At 41.3% G+C, this 21,823-nt stretch overlaps 2 protein-coding genes across 3 annotated transcripts in view; one reads left to right on the forward strand and one right to left on the reverse strand.

Annotated features, from left to right (window-relative positions):
* Window positions 1-2,319: 2,319 nt before the first annotated feature.
* On the forward strand, window positions 2,320-4,860 carry LOC133454734 (uncharacterized). Of its 2 annotated transcripts, XR_009783431.1 has the most exons (3): window positions 2,320-2,625; window positions 2,770-4,242; window positions 4,325-4,860. XR_009783431.1 is itself a non-coding variant. In XM_061733459.1 (2 exons), the coding sequence occupies exons 1-2, from the start codon at window positions 2,429-2,431 to the stop codon at window positions 3,245-3,247; spliced, it is 675 nt and encodes a 224-aa protein (XP_061589443.1). In that variant the 5' UTR covers window positions 2,320-2,428; the 3' UTR covers window positions 3,248-4,860. The 2 variants fall into 2 exon arrangements, 1 of the variants encoding a protein (XP_061589443.1); XM_061733459.1 differs by having other exon boundaries at window positions 2,770-4,860.
* A 4,076-nt stretch (window positions 4,861-8,936) lies between these two features.
* Window positions 8,937-21,823, reverse strand: part of il11ra (interleukin 11 receptor subunit alpha) — a 68,988-nt gene continuing 56,101 nt past the window's right edge. Inside the window, exons 7-12 of the mRNA XM_061734390.1 lie at window positions 19,770-19,933; window positions 18,416-18,560; window positions 16,616-16,717; window positions 13,944-14,046; window positions 13,727-13,846; window positions 8,937-12,565 (exon numbers count right to left, since the gene is read on the reverse strand). Of these exons, the coding sequence (XP_061590374.1) occupies window positions 13,768-13,846; window positions 13,944-14,046; window positions 16,616-16,717; window positions 18,416-18,560; window positions 19,770-19,933 (593 nt within the window). The 3' untranslated portion in view covers window positions 8,937-12,565; window positions 13,727-13,767. The remainder of the gene's footprint in view (window positions 12,566-13,726; window positions 13,847-13,943; window positions 14,047-16,615; window positions 16,718-18,415; window positions 18,561-19,769; window positions 19,934-21,823) is intronic.

Genomic DNA, 21,823 nt, shown 5'->3' on the forward strand with positions numbered 1-21,823 from the left:
AAGAACAAGGTGAGAAAGTTGACACATAGTCAATATCACACATATGTTCGTGCTATTGGTCTTATCAAACATGCATTTTTCCCAATCCCTTCTCATAAATAGGCTATTCATCAAAAATACTTTACTCTTATTATTATATGTGTATAGTGTAGCCATTACTAAAACTGTGTTTTTAAGCTTCCCATGGCTTCACAGCTTTTACTTTTTTTTTGTTTTACCTTTTACTCTGTCTTATTGTGTGAAGCTCCTTGTTGTCTTTTATCTGTGAAAGGTGCTATACAAGTAAACATCATTATTCTTAGTAGTAGTAGTATAATTATTGCATATATTATGTGATTGTCAGGAGATGATATGGAGGGACAGGAGAGAGAGCAGGGTGGAGAGAGCCTGTTGTTGGAGTGAAGAGAGAAAGGTGAACCCGGTCAGAATGTGGACAGATATTTAAGACTTCTTGATAGTGCTTAATACATTACACACAAAACAGTGCAAACCAGACACACACAAAATAATTATGTGTAATTGTCAGGTCAAGGGAGAGAGAGCAATGAAGAGAGAGAGGACAGGGAAAGTGAGCAAGCAGAACAAGGTGAGAAAGTGTACAAATGTTGAAGCTAACGTTGTTACAATGAATATGGCTTGCATTGTGTTCAGTGAAGCAAGCATAAATAAGTCTTTGTGGCAACAATAAATAAGATTTTCTAAAGTTGATATCTTTGTAGTCATAATTGAGTACAGTATAATGATATAGGCTTTTATACACTGCTGTGTGTTTAATTGTTATAGCTAATAATGATGCCATATGATGAGATGAGATGGTGAAATAGAAGTATGCGTGTTGCCAGCATGATTCTCTCACACGTACATCGTCGTCTACCTCACACTAAAAAATTGCACAAACTTCACTCATTCCAGTGATCAGCTCCAAACATTCTGATCAGATTACCCCTATTAAATTGTTATTCTAGGTTCTCAAAATGCACCAGATTGATGCATTTAAATGCATTATGCTCAAAAAATTTCACGGGGGGGCATTTTCATATCAGTGTTTTTAGTTTTTAAAAACAGCAGTCATGTTAAATATGGTATGTATAATATTAGCATTAGATTATTATTATTATTATTATTATTATAATATATTATGATGGCCGGGCCGGGCACCGGGGGTGGATGAGATTCGCCCTGAGTACCTCAAGTCTCTGGATGTCGTAGGGCTGTCTTGGTTGACACGCCTCTGCGACATTGCATGGAGGAAGGGGACAGTACCGCTGGGGTGGCAAACCGGGGTGGTGGTCTCTGTTTAAAAAGGGGGACCGGAGAGTGTGTTCCAACTATAGGGGGATCACACTTCTCAGCCTCCCCGGGAAAGTCTACGCCAGGGTACTGGAGAGGAGATTGCGGCCGATAGTCGAACCTGGAGGAGGAACAATGCGGTTTTTGTCCCGGTCGCGGAACACTTGACCGCTCTATACCCTCCGCAGGGTGCTCGAGGGTTCATGGGAATTTGCCCAACCAGTCTACATGTGTTTTGTGGATCTGGAGAAGGCATTTGACCGTGTCCCTCGTGCCATTCTGTGGGGGGTGCTGAGTGAGTATGGAGTCCGGGGCCCTCTATTAAGGGCTGTCCGGTCTCTGTATGATCGGAGCAGGAGTTTGGTTCGTGTTGTCGGCCGTAGGTCAGACTTTTTCCCGGTGCATGTTGGACTCTGGCAGGGCTGCCCTTTGTCACCGGTCCTGTTCATAATTTTTATGGACAGGATTTCTAGGCGCAGCCAGGGGCCGGAGGGGATCCGGTTTGGGAACCTCAGGATTTCATCTCTGCTTTTTGCAGATGATGTTGTCCTGTTGGCTTCATCAGACCGGGACCTCCAGCATGTGCTGGGGCGGTTTGCTGCCGAGTGTGACGCGGCAGGGATGAGAATCATCACCTCAAAGACCGAGGCCATGGTTCTCGACCGGAAAAGGGTGGCATGCCTTCTCCGGGTGGGTGGAGAAGTCCTGCCTCAGGTGGAGGAGTTCAAGTATCTCGGGATCTTGTTCACGAGTGAGGGAACGATGGAGCGGGAGATTGACAGACGGATCGGTGCAGCGTCCGCAGTTATGCGGTCGATGTACCGGACCGTCGTGGTGAAGAAGGAGCTGAGTCGAAAGGCGAAGCTCTCAATTTACCGGTCAATCTACGCCCCTACCCTCACCTATGGTCATGAACTTTGGGTAGTGACCGAAAGGACAAGATCGCGGATACAAGCGGCCGAGATGAGTTTCCGCAGGGTGGCTGGACGCTCCCTTAGAGATAGGGTGAGGAGTTCGGTTACCCGGGAGGAGCTCGGAGTCGAGCCGCTGCTCCTCCACATTGAGAGGAGTCAGCTGAGGTGGCTTGGGCATCTGTACCGGATCCTCCTGGACGCCTCCCTAGGGAGGTGTTCCAGGCATGTCCCACCGGGAGGAGACCCCGGGGAAGACCCAGGACACGCTGGAGAGACTATGTCTTTCGGCTGGCCTGGGAACGCCTCGGACTCCCCCCGGAAGAGCTGGAGGAAGTGTCTGGGGTGAGGGAAGTCTGGGCATCCCTGCTGAGGCTGCTACCCCCGCGACCCGGGAACGGATAAAGCGGGAGAAGATGAATGAGTGAGTGATTAGTATGATAATAATATCGTTAATTAACGTTTCCACCGTGACATTCATGTTAATGACTGTATGTCTCTATGATTCTGTCTCTGTTTCAAGCCAGACTTCAAGGGCTGCAACTCAGTATGTTTTTATTTCCTATAGGAACCTAAACTCTGCGCGATGTCGGCAGAAGAGAAACTATGATAAAAATCGGCGAGACATTGAGTTTCAGCCATCAAACAGAGTTTGGATCCGAGCCCATCCCCTCTCCAAAGCCGAAAAGTCCTTCACTGCGAAGCTAGCCCCTAAATGGCAAGGACCTTATAGAGTGGTGCAGCAAGTTGGACCGGTGAATTATCAGGTGGTTCTGGAGGATTCAGGGCAGGACCTGAAGGTCGTCCATGTTTCCCGGCTGAAGCCCTGCTACCCCTCTGCTCAAGAGATGGAGGAGCGGGAGCGTAAGCGCGTTTTGGAAATCTTTCTGGAAGACTCAGAGGAAGAGGACTTCCTGGGGTTCCCAGACACCACCTTTTCTGCTTCCCGGGGTGGATGGGATGGATCTGGAGGACGACAAGAGGATGACTATCCTGATTGCTCCTCTGAGTCAGAAAGTGACCCCCTTAACCCAAGTGTCATCTAAGGCGAATGCTAAACCCATGTCAGGATGACTACAGCGTCCTTACCCTTGGTCGGCTTTCACTAAGGGGGTAGGACTGTAGCGACCCAGCTGACCTGACGTCACAGTCCATTCACAGATCCAGCCGCTCACGCCCCTCTCCATTCACCCAATAACCACACTGTAACTGTTTCCTGGTTGCCTGTAGGGTGGGGATCCGTGGTAAAACCCGGATTGGCTTTATTTTGTATGCTGGGATACACAGTCGGGAATGGAATGACCGGAATTCCTGGAGTATATGGAAAGGACTGAGTTATTGGACTGAAATACAAAGAAGCAAATGGAAACTTGTGCTGTGTCTTGTTTGAATGGTTGTTTATTTATTGTATGTTGGGTATTTGAATCACTATCACCTATTGTTGTACGGGCTTAAGGTCTGTTTATTTTGAGTTGAAAGTTATTATTATTTGTCAGACATGACTCTGACTGGCACCCCTTAAGACCAGCCCGTTACAAACTTCTAACTATAGCAGACGGGGATGTCCTCTCTCACCTCAGCCTTCTGTCCCCACCGCTCCACAGAACTCAGATTCTGAGGTAACCACCACACTCACAGCTGACTTTAACAGACAAAAACATTGTACAGTGTTGCAGAAGATCTACATGATTGAGAAGCAAACAGCATTCTTAATATCGTGTTGTTTGTGGCTGCTTCCAGTTTTATTTGTTCACAACGGTCTTTTTGTTGTTCATTTCCTCCTCAGGAGGAGCTCCAGGGTCCTGATGGCCAGCTGGGATTTCAGCATGTCCTGAAGCTGGCCTGGGCAGATGGAAGATGGTGGAAGCCAAGAGTCTCCAGGGGCTCGGAGAGAGACGGGTAGACAGACTCTGGCAACGCCTGCCAGAGCAGGACAAGCGGACAGTCGTCTACCCGTCCAGACACCAGGACAGACAGTCCAAGGGTTCAAGGTAGCAAAGGGGAAGAACACTTACTGGGCGGGGAAGGAAAGTCTCCTGCGGTGAGTTTCATTTCAAACAGCTCTGGTGCTTATGTTGCCGTGTGCTGTATTTGAACAGCGTCTCACCTCCACTGTCTTCCAGCTGCTACTCCCACTCAACTGGGGCCCTGCAGACGGGCCAGATGCAGCCGCCTGGTGGAGGCCGTTTGCAGCAGCTCTGCCGTCTCCATCCTGCCGCCACACGCGTGGGAGGATCATGAAGACCCGCTGGTCCCTCATCCACGGAGACTACGTGTCCATCAGGGAGACGGTGCTGGCAGCCCGAGGCTGATGCTCAGACCAACATTCAGCTCTTTGAGCTGAATCAGAGGACTCTGTCGCAGTGGTAAGAGCTCCGTCACTGATCCGGAGTCTGTACTTGGTTGGTGCTGGAGCAGGGAACCGGGATCGTCCCTGCTCCGGCGTTGGCCAAGGATCCTCAAAAACTGGAAACAGGACACACTCGCATCGGGGGCACGTCGTACTGCGCTGCTGTTGGTGGCAAGTCTGTGACGGACTGGAAGGAGGGGATGAAAGGACAAAAGAAATGGAGGTTTTGTATATAAATGTATATAGTTTTTTTTTTAATAATTTATATATAGTTTTGTTTTTTTGTATGTAAATGTATATATTTGTTTATCGTGTGTATTTTTCTTTTTGTATTAATAAATGTGGCTTGTTTCTCATTCACTTTAAAGCTTTTTCTCGTTCCTTGTTAAATTATACATATATAGTTTGATTATCCACTTGAAATGATTGTTAATTATATCAAATCAAACTTTATTTATAGAGCACCTTTCATGCATAGAATGCAGCACAAAGTGCTTTACATAAAAACAGTACACAAACATAAAACCCCAACAGGGGCCTCCACAGAGACCGTCCCGGCCCGGACGGATAGAGGAGTCCACACCACAGCGGTGAAGCCGTGGTGCAGAGCTCCACCACCATCCAGGCCAGAACCAGAACCACCCCCAGGACGACCCCCAGGACGACCCCCAGGACGACCCCCTGCAGGCCAGAGTCACTCCCAGCATGGAGGCTCCCCATGAGGAAACACTGGAGATAAAAGCTGCAAGAAAGCAGGAGAAGATAGACTATGAAGTTAAAATACACACTAAAAGAGTATAGAAGTGTAACATAAAATCCTAAGAGTAGGTCTAAAGAGCAAGACATTAGAAACTGAGAGAATAAAACAATAGAATGTATAAAATAGACCATAAATAACAAATAATACATTTAAATATAACATTGAGATAAAACAATGAGATAATAAAACAGGATAAACTAAAGATTAATATAAAACAAAGTAGTAAGATCCAATAAAAATAGGGGTGAGCATAGAAAATTATAAAGAGTTAAATGAGTCAGTTAAAAGCCTGATAGGCATCATTTGCTTTGATTCTAGTGTTTTTTTGTTTAGTTAGGGGAATGTTTGTCTTTTTGGTTTAATTTGTTTTTGAATAAGCACATTTGGTTATCCCAGGCAGTTCTGTTTTTGCATTGATGTTTCCATTAAAGCGACACTACGTAGCTTTTCAACCTTAATATAATATTTCCAGTCATTGTGATGGTACATCAACTTCCAACAGGTTTAATGACACCACTGTCATGGTCTGAGGGGTCTGTATCACCTTCACTGGGACTATGTAACTTTGAGGAGCATGGTAGGAACCCTGCCACACTAAAAAACTACAAATCTTTATGGCTTTGACTGCTTTACGGCATACGTCACTTCCCCCTCCTTCCCGATTCGTAGTCGAGACGAAAATGGGCGGGGCTTGGAGTGCAGCTCCGCAGAAGCTGGTAACCGTTGCTGCTGCAGCAGCTCCACACAACAGACGTCGGGAAAAGATCCTAATGGTTTAACTTTTCACCGCTTTCCTGCTCGGAGGCAGAACCACGCAGGCCAAGTATCTGATATAACAAAGTAAAAGAGTGAAAGAGTCGTCGGCTCGCTTGGATCGCGGCTGTAACGACCAAACACCTTCCACACATGATCACAAACACTCACACAGACCGGGGTCGGATCAAAACACGGGTTTTATTCCCGACTTCGCCAGCTAAACGCAGTTGCTGGCCAGCTCTCTGCAGTGCAATTAACCTCAATCTTCAGATAAAAGTAGTACGTTAAGGAAAAAATATTAACTCTATTTGTAGCTGCAGAGGAAAAAAATAATCTCACGAGGAAAACAAAAATATTGCTCACGCCTCGGAGCCTCTTCAGCATAATATAGCAATCAAAAAAAAAAGAAAAGAAAAGTAAGAGTAACACAAAACATGTACTGTATGTTGTACTATTATACTAATTTATTGAAACACATGGCGAGTCAAACATTTACCAAAGCAGCTGCCAAACACTCCTAAACAAGGTAGCCGGAGACGTGGGTTCTGCAGAACTGCAGCAGTAAATCCTCATCGGAGCTCCACTCTTTGATAGGGATTTCATATGGACCCAAACCGTTAATAATCATTATTTTCTCCATATACCGCTCCCTGGCTTCCTTGTTTAAGGTATCCCGGTAAATTCCAGTTCCTTTCCAGCAGTTTAACATCTTTTTTTTTTGCGTTCCATCTAGTAGTTTTGAAAGTCTGTCCCGTCTTCATTCGCTATCAAAACAAATGCAGCGACGGGACAGGAGTTTTCCGGCAGTACGTGCTGGTGCTCATGGGAAACGTAGTGTTCTTTCTGGTAAAGTGTCATGCTGAGTGTCAGGCTGTGTTTAATCGTTTTATTGTTTTGGAATTTTAGTGTAACATTTTATTTGCATGCATGTTTTGTTGCTTTGTCTAGTTATTATTGTTTGAAATGTAACTTCTTCTGTTTTTGAGTTGGCATGCAATTACCTTTTTGTTTGAGTTGATTAGACACAGCTGAACACAATCAACTGAATCCTGACAGACAGCTGCAGTGGCCAATAAACCACTGCAGGCTGGCCCCCCTAGACCAATGGTGAACGAGGGGAGGGTTTCCTTCCCCTTATATATTCAAGGCAGACATTCAAGCTGGGAGATTGAACGGACAGACAGAGGCCCATGAGGGACGAGAGTTGATGAACAAGAGTGGATGGACTGACGTACAGAGGCCCATGGGGGCCCAGGTGGTTGGGGAGCCCCCGGCGGACTCGGACCGGGGATCCCTGTTGGCGTGGGCCAACAGGGAGAGGGCACTGGAGGACAGTGAGCCCAGAAAGACTGAGACTGTTCATCTTTAACCTTTTTTAACCTTTTATGGATTGGCCATTTTAGAAACAGTTCTATTTTTAGTGACTCCCCCACCCCTGATTTTATAACTGTCTTGGAGCAATAAATGTCTGTTGCTGCACTCCTGCTTTTTGTTGTGGGTTACTAAGCGCTGCTCACCCTCGAAAGTATTTAATTGGGGACTTGAACCACCCCTGTGACAAAAGCACTACCGCTTTTGTCCAAAGGAGCCGCCAAACTCAAAAAAAGCTGAAAGTTACGTTGTGCTGCTTTAACTCAATTAATGATTTATAATGAATATCCAGTTTGTCACAATAATCAGATTTTTTTTTGAATAAAAAAAATTCTTCATGATTGAGCCTCTTCATTTTTGTGTTTACAAAAAACTACCAGAGTAAAAAAACTTGATTTATCTTAAACTCGATCAGGGAGGGCATTTGTGTTTGATGTCAAAAAGAAATTCACATAAAAAGTAGTATAAAAAATATCGAATTTAATAACAAAAACCTAATCCTTTATGCTAAGAAAATAGTTTAAATTGATAATGTGACTGCAAGTTATCCTGCAGCTAAACGAATCAAGACCAGGAATTGACGATGCGAATTCTTTGCAGAAACACAGCTGTGTCAGATTAATGATTAATGATCACCATCAGCTGGTCGTTAAGACCACACACGTCTGCTAATGACATTATCATTTGTATCAGTGTGTGTTAAAGCAGGGAACATCGTTAACAAATTATGTATGATACCAGACCTTTTGAAAATAAAGGCATTTGGATTGTCAGAAATGCCAGACACTGCCATCTTGTGGTAGATTTATGGTAGTACAGTTTACATTATTTTTCCTCCCTATTTCAATTTAAGACAAAATCAAATAATAAATGTAGATTTCAGAATACTTCTGAATACTTTGCACAGAGTCTCTTATCAAAGTCATTGTGCTGAACTGTAAGGGCTAATTGGTAAAAACCATAGGAGAGCAGGAAGGAAGAGGTTGGACTCACACTTTACTGCAAGATCTCAGGTCAACCACCAACTACTTATCAGAAAATGCTTCTTCCACTATGAAGACTTGGAAGCAGCCCACCTCTCATTGATAACAACCAAGAAAATAGTAGGACGTATAATCCTTTAAATTCCAAACTTGGGCCTCAGCATGCCAGACCCTGCACGTTTGTATGATGGGAAGTTCAATTTAATTTGTGGTGTACATCCTGAAAGCCACTTTCACAAAGACGAGAGAGGAAGCAGCTTTTGCTTTGAAGAACCATCAAACACAATCATGAGTACAATGTTGAAAGTTTTTTGAAAGAAGCAGTGCACATTTAGAGAGATCTGGTCAGTTTTCTGAAGACTCCAAACCATAAACAACAGCAGTCTGGTGTTTTATCCACAAACCAACCCAAGACTGAGTCAATTTGAGCAGCAGATACAAACAGAGATTTAGGAAACAAATGAAGGATACCCAAGAGAAGCCTGTGGACCATGAGATGATATCTGGAAACAAAGTTGTGATAAAATAGTAATTTATTTCACAGAAACATAACAGGACAGAAGAAAAACATAAAAATAAAACAGCTTATGGTGATATCTGTTGTACACATAAAGCAGGAGAAAAAACAGACTATATACATCTGAGTGGCTGCCTGAGTGCAGTTTGAGTTGTAGTAACTAAAAGCCACGGGTTCCATCTACCGTTTGCCCTGCAAATGAAGCCCGTCCACGGAAACGGAAAAAAAACCCAAACAAAACACTGACATAGAACAGAAATGTGTCATTACATGTGTCCAAAGTTGAACAAAGAACAGAAAGAAAGCTTGTGAACCACAAAAATCAGGGAACATTAATTCCAATCGATGCGCCAAAAAACCCCAATTTAATTAAATTGCTTTTGAGAATGTATGAAGAAATTTTATAAGAAGAAAAACATGTTATTTTCATTTGCCGTTTAAAATGTAAAAAATAAACAAGTTTTCCAATAAATGATCAAATATGACAGAGTGACTGTCCTTTTGTGTCACCTTTAGAGCTCAGATTTGCACACATTCCAAAAAGCTCAGAATATTTTAACTATTTAACTCCACGCATTCAAAAATGGTAAAGATCTCAATCCGATAATTTGATTGTTAATTCGAAGAGGAAATTTTGAGGGAAAAATTGTAGTGGAGCTGAAAAAGCATTTGTTTGTGGCTCACCAGACTGTCAAAAAAATAGAAAAGAGGAAAAGTAAGCTGAGCATTGAAGTGACGCACGTTAGATGAAGATCGACTCAGTAAACACATTATCCATACAGTAACTGTACTGTAACACAGCTTCATAAAACTGGGGAGAAAGACACAACAACTTGACGCTGGGGAGGCTCTGCAGACATGGCTTATCCTCGCTCACGAGTCTTCTGAGGCAAACTGACTTAAAAGACCCTATAATTGTGACTTTATTTAGAATTTAACCATGAAAAACGTACTTTATAGTAATTTTATTTACCCACGAATTCTATCAAAGATCCCATAAAAAGGCACAATTAATAAAGGACTGAGAAAACCATGTCTGTGGATCTAACCCTCTCAAAAAATAACATGTTCATAGACATAGACACCACATACAATATAACATACATGTGTGTGATATACAATAATCATATACAAGTAAGCTTCAACTGGATCCATGCATAATATGTGGAGCTAGCTTTAGAGAACAATACAGTTGTCAAACTGGAGAAAGTTTGACTTAAATGCACCGAAAAACAACACAAATAAGAAAGAAACATACATTTGGATCTGAAGAAACGAAGGAGAAAAAAGAAAGAAAGAAAGAAAGAAAGAAAGAAAGAAAGAAAGAAAGAAAGAAAGAAAGAAAGAAAGAAAGAAAGAAAGAAAGAAAGAAAGAAAGAAAGAAAGAAAGAAAGAAAGAAAGAAAGAAAGAGAGAGAAGTGTTGTCTCCATCTGCAGCAGCTTGTTCACCAGGACGACGGTGTGTGAATTGTACTGGTACAGTATCTTCGGAGGCTCAGTGCTGGCCACACACAAGTCAAACATTTCTCTGAGTTGCTGAATAGTGATACAGTTTTAGACTGCAAGATTGTCTCCCATCATTCCATCACGTTAACTAACCGGTTAACGACTACTTTACTTTTTTTGTCGTGGTGTAACCCAATCACCATGTTCCTCGCTGCTCTCTCTGCGGTGGATTGACCACATGAGAACATCTAAAGTAACCGTCCACAAACCACCTCCCTTTAAGTGAAAGGAACCGCTTGTCAAAGGCAGAAGCTGCACAGTAAACCCGTGGCTTCTCCTCACATTACCCATCACACGCTGCTCTCTCTGCATCCACGTTCATTTGTTTGTTTGTTTTATGTAGTGTTAAACGATTAGGAAAAGTCTCTGCAACCATCTGTGAGTCTGAGTCATGACCTTTGCCATTGCATTTTTAAGTTAAATGGTTAAATTTTATTGGAGAGAAAGCTGTTCTAATGTTCTAAAGCTAAGTGCTTATAAACTTTAACTGCCCCACTGCATGTTTCTAGCTGTTAAGCCTTGATCAAGGCTTCACATTCACAGCCTTCTTGTTTAAAAACGTAACGTCACTATTTCTAACAGGGTTTAAACTCGTCAAATCAATAAGATAAGATAAGATAAGAAATCCTTTAATAGTCCCACAGAGGGGAAATTTGCAATAATAATTTCCAATTTCCAATAATTTCAGTTCATAATTTTACACGTGTTTAAGACGACACCCAGGAGTCCAGACAAAATAAACCAGATTTTTTTCACAACTTCTTCTTTTTTAAGTTTTATAGATAAAGTGGTTGATTGCTTTTTCATAAACGATTCCACGAATTAAAATGATAAAATGTAAAAGTACATGTAGAGGTTATGTTTCTGAGCGCTGCAATGCTGTTTAGATAATCGTTTTCAACTTGGTTTGATAAGTTACTGAATTGCCTCATGTTTAGGATTACTAGTTTGCATCTGTCAACTAGTTTCATATCGATCGTGTCCCGACGCTGGTGACTTCTGAACGGCTGGCGTCTCTCCCTTGTCCTCGTCTTGTGGGTCTTAGTCTCACAAAAATAACCAACAGTGAATGGATGGAAGGAAAGCGGTAAAAAAAAAGAAAGTCTACCTGTTTTCAACATGCCAGGCAACATAACAATGATGCAGCACAAACGCATTCATTATAAATGAGATAAAAGTCTGTATCACCCAACCTGCCCATGTTAGACTTGACCCTATGAGTCCATCATGTCCCTCAGTCCCGGGACAGATGACAGACTGCTCTCTGTCCCAACTCCAACTCTCACGCCGAGGCCTTAATGCCCATCTCTGCTGCTTTGGCATCAGACACACACACGCACGCACGCACGCACGCACGCACGCACGCACGCACGCACGCACGCACGCACGCACGCACGCACGCACGCACGCACGCACGCACGCACGCACGCACGCACGCACGCACGCACGCACGCACGCACGCACACACACACACACACACACACACACACACACACACACACACACACACACACACACACACACACACACCCACACACACACACACACACACACACACACACACACACACACACACACACACACACACACACACACTGGTAGAGGTTATGCTTCCTTCACAGCATTGAGTCGGTCGATGTAAGAATGGACGCATAATAATCTGCTCCTCCTCAAAAAGAAGCTCATGAAACAAAATAAAAGAAGGGGGTAAAGTTCTGGTGGTGCAGGAGGAGGAGGAGGAGGAGGACACAATCGTCTGAAAATAAAATCCTATGTTCTCCTGTTTGGCAGCTGCACGTCTTGTCCTGGTTGGTAACTTACTAAAGAGTTCAGAAGGCACTCCGAAGAGTTGGTCCACCTGGAGCAGAGTCAGTTGTGAGTGAATGTCCTGTTGAGGAGTGAACACCTCTGTCTACTGATGTGTGACCGGCAGCACAGCTGGATGACTAAACCACTGTGGACCCTCACAGGGGATTTATCTCTGCTGTCAGGGACGCTAGTCGGACTGATCTGCTGTGCTTGAAGTAGCCGGACGTGGACAGTCGGCGGTGTGTCACGGTGGTAAAAGGCAGATGCTTACTCACTACTGGAGCTGACAGGTAGGAGATGCTTCAAATGAACCTGAGAGGAAACAAGAGGAAATAAGTTGATTAAAGAAAAAAAAAATGGAGAAAGATGGGACAGGAAAGTGGGGGAAAGCAACTCTACTGTACAAAACATGTATAAATCTAAACGTAATGAGCCGCTGCCATGAAAGAACGCACTTAAATAGCCACGCTGGATGAGAGATATATAGGCATACTTACAGGGTTATAATCTATGAGTGCACGTGTGTGTGTGTGTGTGTGTGTGTGTGTGTGTGTGTGTGTGTGTGTGTGTGTGTGTGTGTGTGTGTGTGTGTGTGTGTGTGTGTGTGTGTGTGTGTGTGTGTGTGTGTGTGTGTGTGTGTGTGTGTGGGATAGCCATATAATCACAAGTTGGCTGCCTGTCTAAGGGGCTGTATGAATGTTTTTAAGGAAGCTCTTTGATCTATTTGGACTTTTATTTTAGCATTTAAGCAGAACATCTCTTTGCTGGTCTAACTGACTTTTGAGGATGTTGTCCAGTAGTTTTAAAATCTGAGAGACAATTCCCCTAATTGTGCTCTTTTATTACCGTATTGACCCGAATATAAGACGACCCTGATTATAAGACGACCCCCTCTTTTTCAAGACTTTGAAACAAATTTGAAAAAAGACTTTTTTTTAACACCAAATTACATTTTTATACAGAAAATAATTACAGTACATCTGAAACAAATGATTATAACAATATATTTGAGAGAAGAAGCATGTTATTTTGCCTCATTCAAATCATGATCTTGAAGTTTGCATCCTAACTTCTTCGACCCACTTTTCTCCAGATTGTCGCTACGTTTCTCCATTTTATGTTATCTCTTCTCTTATTTTCTTCTCTTTTCTTTCTTACCGCTATTTTTTTTTTTCTTCTTCATGCTACTGCTATTTTTATTTTTCTTCTTTGTGACATTGGTTCGCTTTGGCCTGGGGAGTTAAGTTCAGCATTCGCTTTAAAGATATCTGGCGCCATCTAGTGGTGTAAATGGGTATAACGTCTAGACCCCGAATGTAAGACGACCCCCACTTTTTCAGTCTTATTTCAATGCAAAAAACCCCATCTTATATTCGGGCCAATACGGTAATCTATCTGACAATTTATAGAGAAGCGATAATATTCATAATACATGTGCAATAAGACAAAAATTACATTCTGAGAATGAATTACCTTGAAAATAAACGGCTGCTCTCTGAATGTACGTCACGTCATTAGATTGCCACCGACTTCATCTTGACCATTGAGGTGAGTTCTTGCTTTGTGGCGTGTTCGCGCCGCCTCTGTCTCATCCTGGAAATAAGAGAAGAACAAAGACACAGACATAAACACTCACGCACAGTTACAGACAGGTAAAAAGGCAGCATACAGATGGCTGTGGGTGGCTTACCAAACAATAAAGATGAGGGAAAGTACGGTGGTGAGGATGAACACGGAGAACAGAACCAGGATTATCACCACACTCAAATTACCTTCATCCTCGTGTACGGGATCTGAGTGGGGAGAAGAAGGAAGCAGACGAAGGGGGAGGTCAGCAAAACGAGCAGCGTTCCAGTTAAAGGTCAAACAACCCAACAAGAGGAACAATGGGGGAGAGAGTGAGATCCAAACAGAAGAACAGATGCTTTAAAAATGCTGGGAAATAAAACAGAAGTCAAACCCCCAAAAATAATTTGAGTCAGATGGTTGACAAAACAAAGCTGGGTGGAAAAGATCTCCAAACATCTTTAGATTGTTGTCTTCACTGTTTGTGAGAAACAGATACAAGGGAGGAAAAGACAAGTTTGTGTGTGGTCTTGGATTTAATTGTTCTCTGGCTAGTCGTCAATTTTAAATCTCCTAGTATGCTTTACCCAAATATGTACTTATTACACTGACAAAACTGAAAAAAAAAAAAAAATCACACTTTCACACACAAACAGGAGAAAACAGCATTCTGAACTGAGAAAGAAAGAAAGCACAAATAAAAAAATGCACTGACACATCTGCAAACGCTCATTTGTCTCGTTGCGTCCTCTGTACGTGGGTGTGTGTATACTTGTTGTGGGTATCATGCATGTGAATGTTTTAGCCAACGTGTCTACGACTACACACAGCTTTTAACTCCGTTTTCGCCAACGTACAGTTTATGAGAGCTTCTGCTACATAACGTTTCATCCAATGAACATTCACCGTTGCAGAAAACACGACACCCTGAAGGTGCAATTTTCTACAATTATATGTAATTTAGAGATGAGAGCAGGCAAAAGGTAGCTGCTCTGTTCCATTTACACTGTAATAAGTGTAAATAACGGCTCCTGAGATTACTGCTGCATTAATGACTGATGACGGATCTTGTTTATCAAAACATCCAAGTACAAAACATGCCCTTCCTGCAGTTTTGTTTGCTACCACATACAAAGCTAATCAATCGTTTTATCAGCCCGACTGTGTTACGGCTTCACCTAGGGCTGTGCGATTAATCGATTTTAAATCTAAATCGGATTTATTAATCAAAATCGATGTTAAAAAAGGAAAATCGGAAAATGGATTTTCCTTTTTGCAGCTGGCTGCATTACAGACAGAGCTCGTCTAGTCATCTTTGTTTGGTCAAGAAAATTGTAAATGTTGTCACTTTACTAAACTCAAGGAGTATTTACAGTATCTTTCAATTGCACTTCATTCCCAATAGGGAAATTTGTTTGCTATTTTTCTTTAAAAATAAAGATAAAATATTTTAAACAATTTATTCCATTGTCTTTTTTAGTTTTACAAAATCTGGATTTTATTTTTGTCCAAAATTGCCCAGCCCTAGCTTCACCTCAGAACTACATTTATGCAGTTTTATTTAATTTATGTTTAATGTTTAAAATCAAGCGTGTGCATATAGGAGGAGAGAGAGCCGAGTCTGCTGGTGGAAAGGTTAGTGTGAGAGAGCGTTCTAACTTTAGGTGAACAAAGATGGTCCTGTGATGATGATGATGATGATGATGGTGATGATATATTACAACTCTCACCACAGGCAAAAGTATGGTTGATTTATGAGGCCTGGAAGGCAGAGATGGTGTCAAATGTCTCCTTTCTAATAACATGTTAGGCCGCTTAAGTACATTCACTTAATTATTTGTCATTTCTAAGTACGCCCCAATTTCTTTTTTGTCCCCTCTGCTTCTCTTTTGCAGCAGTTTAACATAATCTGTGTATTGATGTAGCATACGGTAGTTTTATTATTTTTTAAAATGTTGGATGCACTCTCCTCCTGACACAACCTCATAGTATAAACCTTATTCATCTGGACATGTGACTAGCAATGTGGGAGGCTGAAGCAACACAACTCCCCAGAAGAGCAGTGTCCTTTCATTAAGGAAGATCATGCAGCGCAAGATCCAGTAACTTTCACTCTCTCTCTTTTACACACACACACACACACACACACACACACACACACACACACACACACACACACACACACACACACACACACACACACACACACACACACACACACACACACACACACACACACACACACACACACACACACACACACACACACACACACTCCAGAACTGTTGCAAACTCTGCATTTGTGTAGTGGCTTTCCAGATTGTGTTAAGTTAGTTTTTTTCCTTTTTAAAAGTCCACTTTCTGCTGATGGAGAGTCCGATGATATGTTAGCTCTTTTGTTATTCTAGAAACATCCCTAACATTGAAAAATAACAAAAAACCTGTGAAATACCAGACGATGACTCTGCACAGAAATAAACTCATTTCTACTGAGTAAAATTAAATTATTGGGAAAGATTAATTTTGATTGGCTTACATGTTGTTGTTTGATCATCATTTTTGGGCCCATTTTGCCGTTTTTTAATAGAATAAATAGTTGGAAACAAGGATGGAAGCAACAATAGGAAACATACTGTGAATATAGAAACAGGGAAAATACACTAACTGTAGATTTAGCACTCCCAGTAATTATATAGATAACAAACATAATGATGACTTCTGTGTGATTGTTGACCTATAGCATCAGAAATGTGGCTGGTAAATGTGAAAACAGTGTATTTATGTAATGATTCTTACAGTGTGACTTGGTAGTGGTGGTTTCAGTCTGTTCTGTGTTGCAGGTAAAGCAGTCGGGAAACCCGTCACCCGGCTCTTCTGTAGGACCTGATGGGGAATCGGCTGCAGTGGACAGAAACAAAAACACCAACACATTTATATTTGGAAATTTACAAAATACAAAAGTTTAATAGTCGAAGGCTGAAAAACTGAATCTACTTCAATTTCGTTTGCCTTCTTTAAGCGATTGTGCGTAAATATCTGATCATGTACTTTTATTGCTCACTTCTCAGTCATTAAGTCAGTTTTCCTTTGTTTTTAATGCATCTGCAATTTAAAAAAACATTTTTTATAAAGCTATTTAAGTATAAAACTTAAATGAGGAAAACAGAGTGTAATCATCTGCTAATCTTACAAACCCATATTTTATTCAGAATAGAACAGATGGATGCAAATGGGCAGAAGATCAGCAGTCTGTGATAAAGTGTCCACATGTTGGGATGCAATTTTTTACTTTTTTACACCTCCAGTATGAAATTGTGAAGAGCAGCTACAGCTACATTTCTTCAAAAGATTCCAAGTATCTGAAGAAATCTGTGGGCACGGGACAAGGTCCAAACTCAATATTAGATAACGGTGATCTTCAGCGCCCACTTTCCCTACTGGACTAAAAACATAAAAGATTGTTTAAATGACGTCTCCGCATACGCTCAGAAACATAACAAAATATATAAAAATCAATAAGTGCACTCTTCACTCTGGCTTTGCCTCTGCTTGGTCATTCTCTTTTTCTCTTCCTCAACTCCACCGACGCGGTCCTCTGGTTTTTCAGACCTCTGCCATATCAAACATACTAAGAATGAGGTGTTTATCCTAATAAAGTCACCGGAACACCAGAAGGATTTTAACACTTTAATTTTAAGTTGAAAAAGTTACACCCTGTTGCATTAAAGCTCTATTAAGCAAATACAAAGTCATAGCTCAAAACAATCCAAAAATACAACCGTCTCCTGTGGGACAAGGATCATTTAAAATGGATTGAGGAAAACTGGCCACTGGTCTAAAGAATTAAAATCTGAAATGTATTGGAAACTATAGATGCCACATCCTCCCCACTGAAACTAAAGGGCTTGTTTTGCCTGTTATCACTGCTTAGCCTGTTCCCTGGAGGTTCGTTTGCAGTTAAGGTACGGGGCCTTGCACATCATACATGCATACAGGTTTTAGAAGATCACATACTCCAATCTAGACTACACATTTCTAAAGGAAGGCGTTGCATCTTTCAGCAAGACAAGCTATATTTCAGCAACACATACTGCATTCATTTCAAAGGCAAAACTTAGTTTTAGAAGACTCTGGTGGTGAAATGACCTTTCAACAATTAAAAACATTTTGTACATCATGAGACAACAAAGTCCCGGGACTGTGGAGTTGAATCCTTTATTAGAATACAACAGGACAACATTTGTCTCTCAGAAGTCCAGGATATTATATTCAGTTCCCAGACATATTTGGACCCGTTGAAAGATGTGTTGCTGCCATGAGGTTTTCTTATGTTCTCTTGTGAATAAAATATGGATTTATGAGATCATTGCTTCTTTTGTTTTCAACAAAAAAATGTCCAGCTTCCAAATTTCTTTGGAATTAGAGCTGTATATTAATGAATTTCTACAGAATACTTAGGAACAATAACATTTTATAAATGAATGTGATGCTGCCCCTTTTGTCACTGATTGTCATTTATGTGCTTACATTAACATATTTGTAATTCTGTCAACATTTCCTGACTGTAAAGGATGTTGTGAGAGGTTTTTTCCAGACCTTCCCAGGGTCTGATGAGAATCACGGGGGTCCAGTCGCTCCACTTGGTGTCCGAGTTCACCTCATCTCGGGCTCGGACCTGAACCTGGTGGTCATGGCCTGACAGGGCGTCAACTATCACAATATCAGTCCTCTCAGAGTAAAGCTGTTTGAAAGAAAGAGAAATGACACCCACTTAGCATTTAAAAAAAAAAGAGAATAAAAAAGGCAAACACTCTCAGAAACAGCATGGTAATCTTTTGTTTATTGCATTAAGTCTACGGATAAGCTTAGCGTAAACTTGTGTATGAAACCGTATACATTTACTGCAGCAGATGTGAACACATTTGTTGGTATCCTTACAGCTTTGAAACAATACTTTACTCCCTCTGAAATATGACTTAATTCAAATGAATTGTTTCATGTATGCATGCTTCAGTGTATGATAAATCAACACAGGTATGAAAAGAAAAGATTGATTGTTGATTTCATGCAGATGTTCTAAAAAAGCCCAAAAAAAAGGATAATAAACCATTGTACTGCAGTGTTTAACCTTAATCAGTACCACATATGTCTTCAATACTGTTTTCCAAGGAGTTATCTGAGGACAACAGACAGAAAACTGCAGAAGAATAATGTTAAAGGTAAAGGTTGTGAGGCCACATCCAACCAGCTTGAGGTTCCCGTGACTGCAGTTGCAAATATTATCATAAAGTAGACGGTCCGTGGGACTACAGCCAACCTCCTAAGATGTGGCTTTAGGAGGAAATGCAGCCCCTCGCCGATCAGAGCGATAGTGGGGTTGGTAGACGAAAGGCCAAGAAAAACATCCAAAGACATTCAAGCAGAACTCCAAGGTCAAAGAATAATGACCCAAAACACAATTACAAAAACACCCAAGAATGAACAATAAGAAAATATTAGGCTTTTCTTAAATGGCCCTCCCTGAATTCTGCTCTTACTCCTGCTGGACATACTATAGACGGAAAGATGTTAAAAAAACCAGCGTGGAGCAGGAAACCTACAAATCTGCGTCATCTAAAGCAGTTTCTTCACCACGACCCGCATGGTCTGCAGAGGACTCACTGACAACTGTTGTGCAACAAATATATTAAGTTAAGGATCATTTTGTCCATGCCATTTTCCCTGTGCCTCATTATGTAAAATATTCAGATTAATCAAGGAACAAATACAAATTTGATTGTCCTAAACATGGATAAATAACTTGTCAAGTATTCAGTATTAACTGACTTCAAAAACAAGCGTGGATTCTTTTAAGGACATCAACAAATCTGGCCACGTCTGCATATACAACATGTTCAAGTTTCATTCAGATTGCAACACTTGAGTGAATTCTGTGAGTTTTGGCACAAACCTCTGACCAGTACATGGAGCCCTGCGGTCGGTATCTGATCTGAAACAGCAGGGGGAAAGCAACGTGCTCCGGCCAGGAGGAGGGATGGTTCCAGGACACCCTCAGCTGTCTCGGGGAACCTTCTAGCTCCCTCACCGTCACCGACTCAGGAGGGTCCGGTTTCACTGCAGAGAAAACACAGGTAGAAAAAAAACATTTAAATTCTGATCCTATCCACAAGCTTCCCCACTGTGTTGAAAATACAGTAAAAACACTATTTAAGCCCAATTTAAACAGGAGTTTAAAAAAAATTTATTTTTATTGTATTGCACAGATTTAATGCTTATTTGTACAAGGAGAAGTGCATTTATAAGCGTAGCTGACGCGTCCCCAGTGGGGCCTTTCAGTTCTGGATAGATTATAGAAAAGTTAAGTTCAAAATATAAACATGCAACAAAAAACAGAACAACCCACCTGTATAACTGTAATTAATTTTTTCCCCGTAAAATAATCACGGTCAGAGTGGAGTTTGAGTTTAGTGTAGATACTTAACGCCTCAAGTGAATCTGTCATGAAGACACCGCCTTTATCCCAGAGAAGATTTGTGGGAAAGCACCTTAAAAGCATGTGAATTTAAGTAGAACCTGGAAGTCACTGAACACCTGAGGAGCCTCATCATGTAAATGTTTAAAAATTGCAATGTAATGACGAATCAAACACATGTTTGGCTGATGGCTAACCAGTCTAGTAACAGTTTCTGGCTTTGATGGATACAAAGGATCCGACAAAAGAATTAAGCAGGATTTCATGTGAGAGGCGTATTTATACCTGTCTCACCCTGTTGTCAGTACAGCTATCCATTAGTTATACTGATGCTTGCTCCAGAGACTTACGTTTGGAAAAATACAAACACGTCTGTGTAAAAGAGAAAGCTGAGAAAATGATGCAAAAAAATAAAAAATAAAAAATTCATCAGGTCCACCAGCTGCTATGATGGTTTGTTCAACCACGCCGAGGGCAAAGAGATGCAGACAGAAATGCTTCAGATGTGCAGCATCAGACATCACGATAATGGAGTTCTTTCAGTCAAATTTATTATAATTTCTGTGTATGTGAACATCGACGGCTGCTTCTGTGGATGTGCTTTGTGATTTTGACAATATTTGGAAATACTAATATATTCATGCAATTCTGTGGAAATTTGGATATGCTTTTAGGGTTAATAACTAGTTTTAATAATAACAACGGGCAAAAAAATAATAATAATTTCAGCTAAAGCCCACTGAACAGAATATCTAAGTAATATGTCTTTATAATCTCCTACAGCCCACTAGTTATCTGTGTGATGGTGCATTTCTCTGTAGATATGTGACCTTCTTCCTCTGTTTTCCTTGTTTGCTCTTATTTTATGTTCAGAAAGTGTTTAGGATGCGATACGTGTGTAGCAACCAGCTAACGACAACAAGTGGATGTGCTGGACACAAACATGTAGTGAACAATTAAAACACCTGTGTCCATCTTCCTGTGAGTGTGTGTGTGTGTTGGGAAGTCTCTGTAAAACAGACATATGAGCTATAACTTAATGTTCTCCTCTGCAGCGGCTCCAGTTTGCCTGTTAACAAGTCCCACTTTGAACACCATTATTGTTCCACCTGAGATGTGACGCCAAAGGGAAGGAGAGCAAATATATGCAAATATTCACCACCAATAAAACATTCTCATCTTACGTTGCAATTAAAGGCTGACCCTAGGGCTGGGCGATTTTGGACAAAAATAAAATCCAGATTTTTTTTCTCTGAAAACCCGATTTTCGATTTCGATTTCGATTTTATTGGTAAAACTAAAACTTTATTTTTTAAAGAAAAATAGCAAACAAATTTCCCTATTGGGAATGAAGTGCAATTGAAAGATACTGTAAATCCTCCTTGAGTTTAGTAAAGTGACAACATTTACAATTTTCTTGACCAAACAAAGATGACTAGACGAGCTCTGTCTGTAATGCAGCCAGCTGCAAAAGAGGAAAATCCATTTTCCGATTTTCCTTTTTTTAACATCGTCTTGATTAATAAATCCGA

This window comes from Cololabis saira, chromosome 11 (genome assembly GCF_033807715.1).
Source record: "Cololabis saira isolate AMF1-May2022 chromosome 11, fColSai1.1, whole genome shotgun sequence".
NCBI classification, from domain to species: Eukaryota; Metazoa; Chordata; class Actinopteri; order Beloniformes; family Belonidae; genus Cololabis; species Cololabis saira.

Excerpts from the sequence above, each read along its gene's own strand:
- LOC133454734 (XM_061733459.1), top strand. The coding sequence starts at position 2,429 with ATGTCCCACCGGGAGGAGACCCCGGGGAAGACCCAGGACACGCTGGAG. Across the intron at positions 2,626-2,769 it reads AAGCGGGAGAAGATGAATGA|GAACCTAAACTCTGCGCGAT; the intron begins GTGAGTGATTAG and ends TATTTCCTATAG.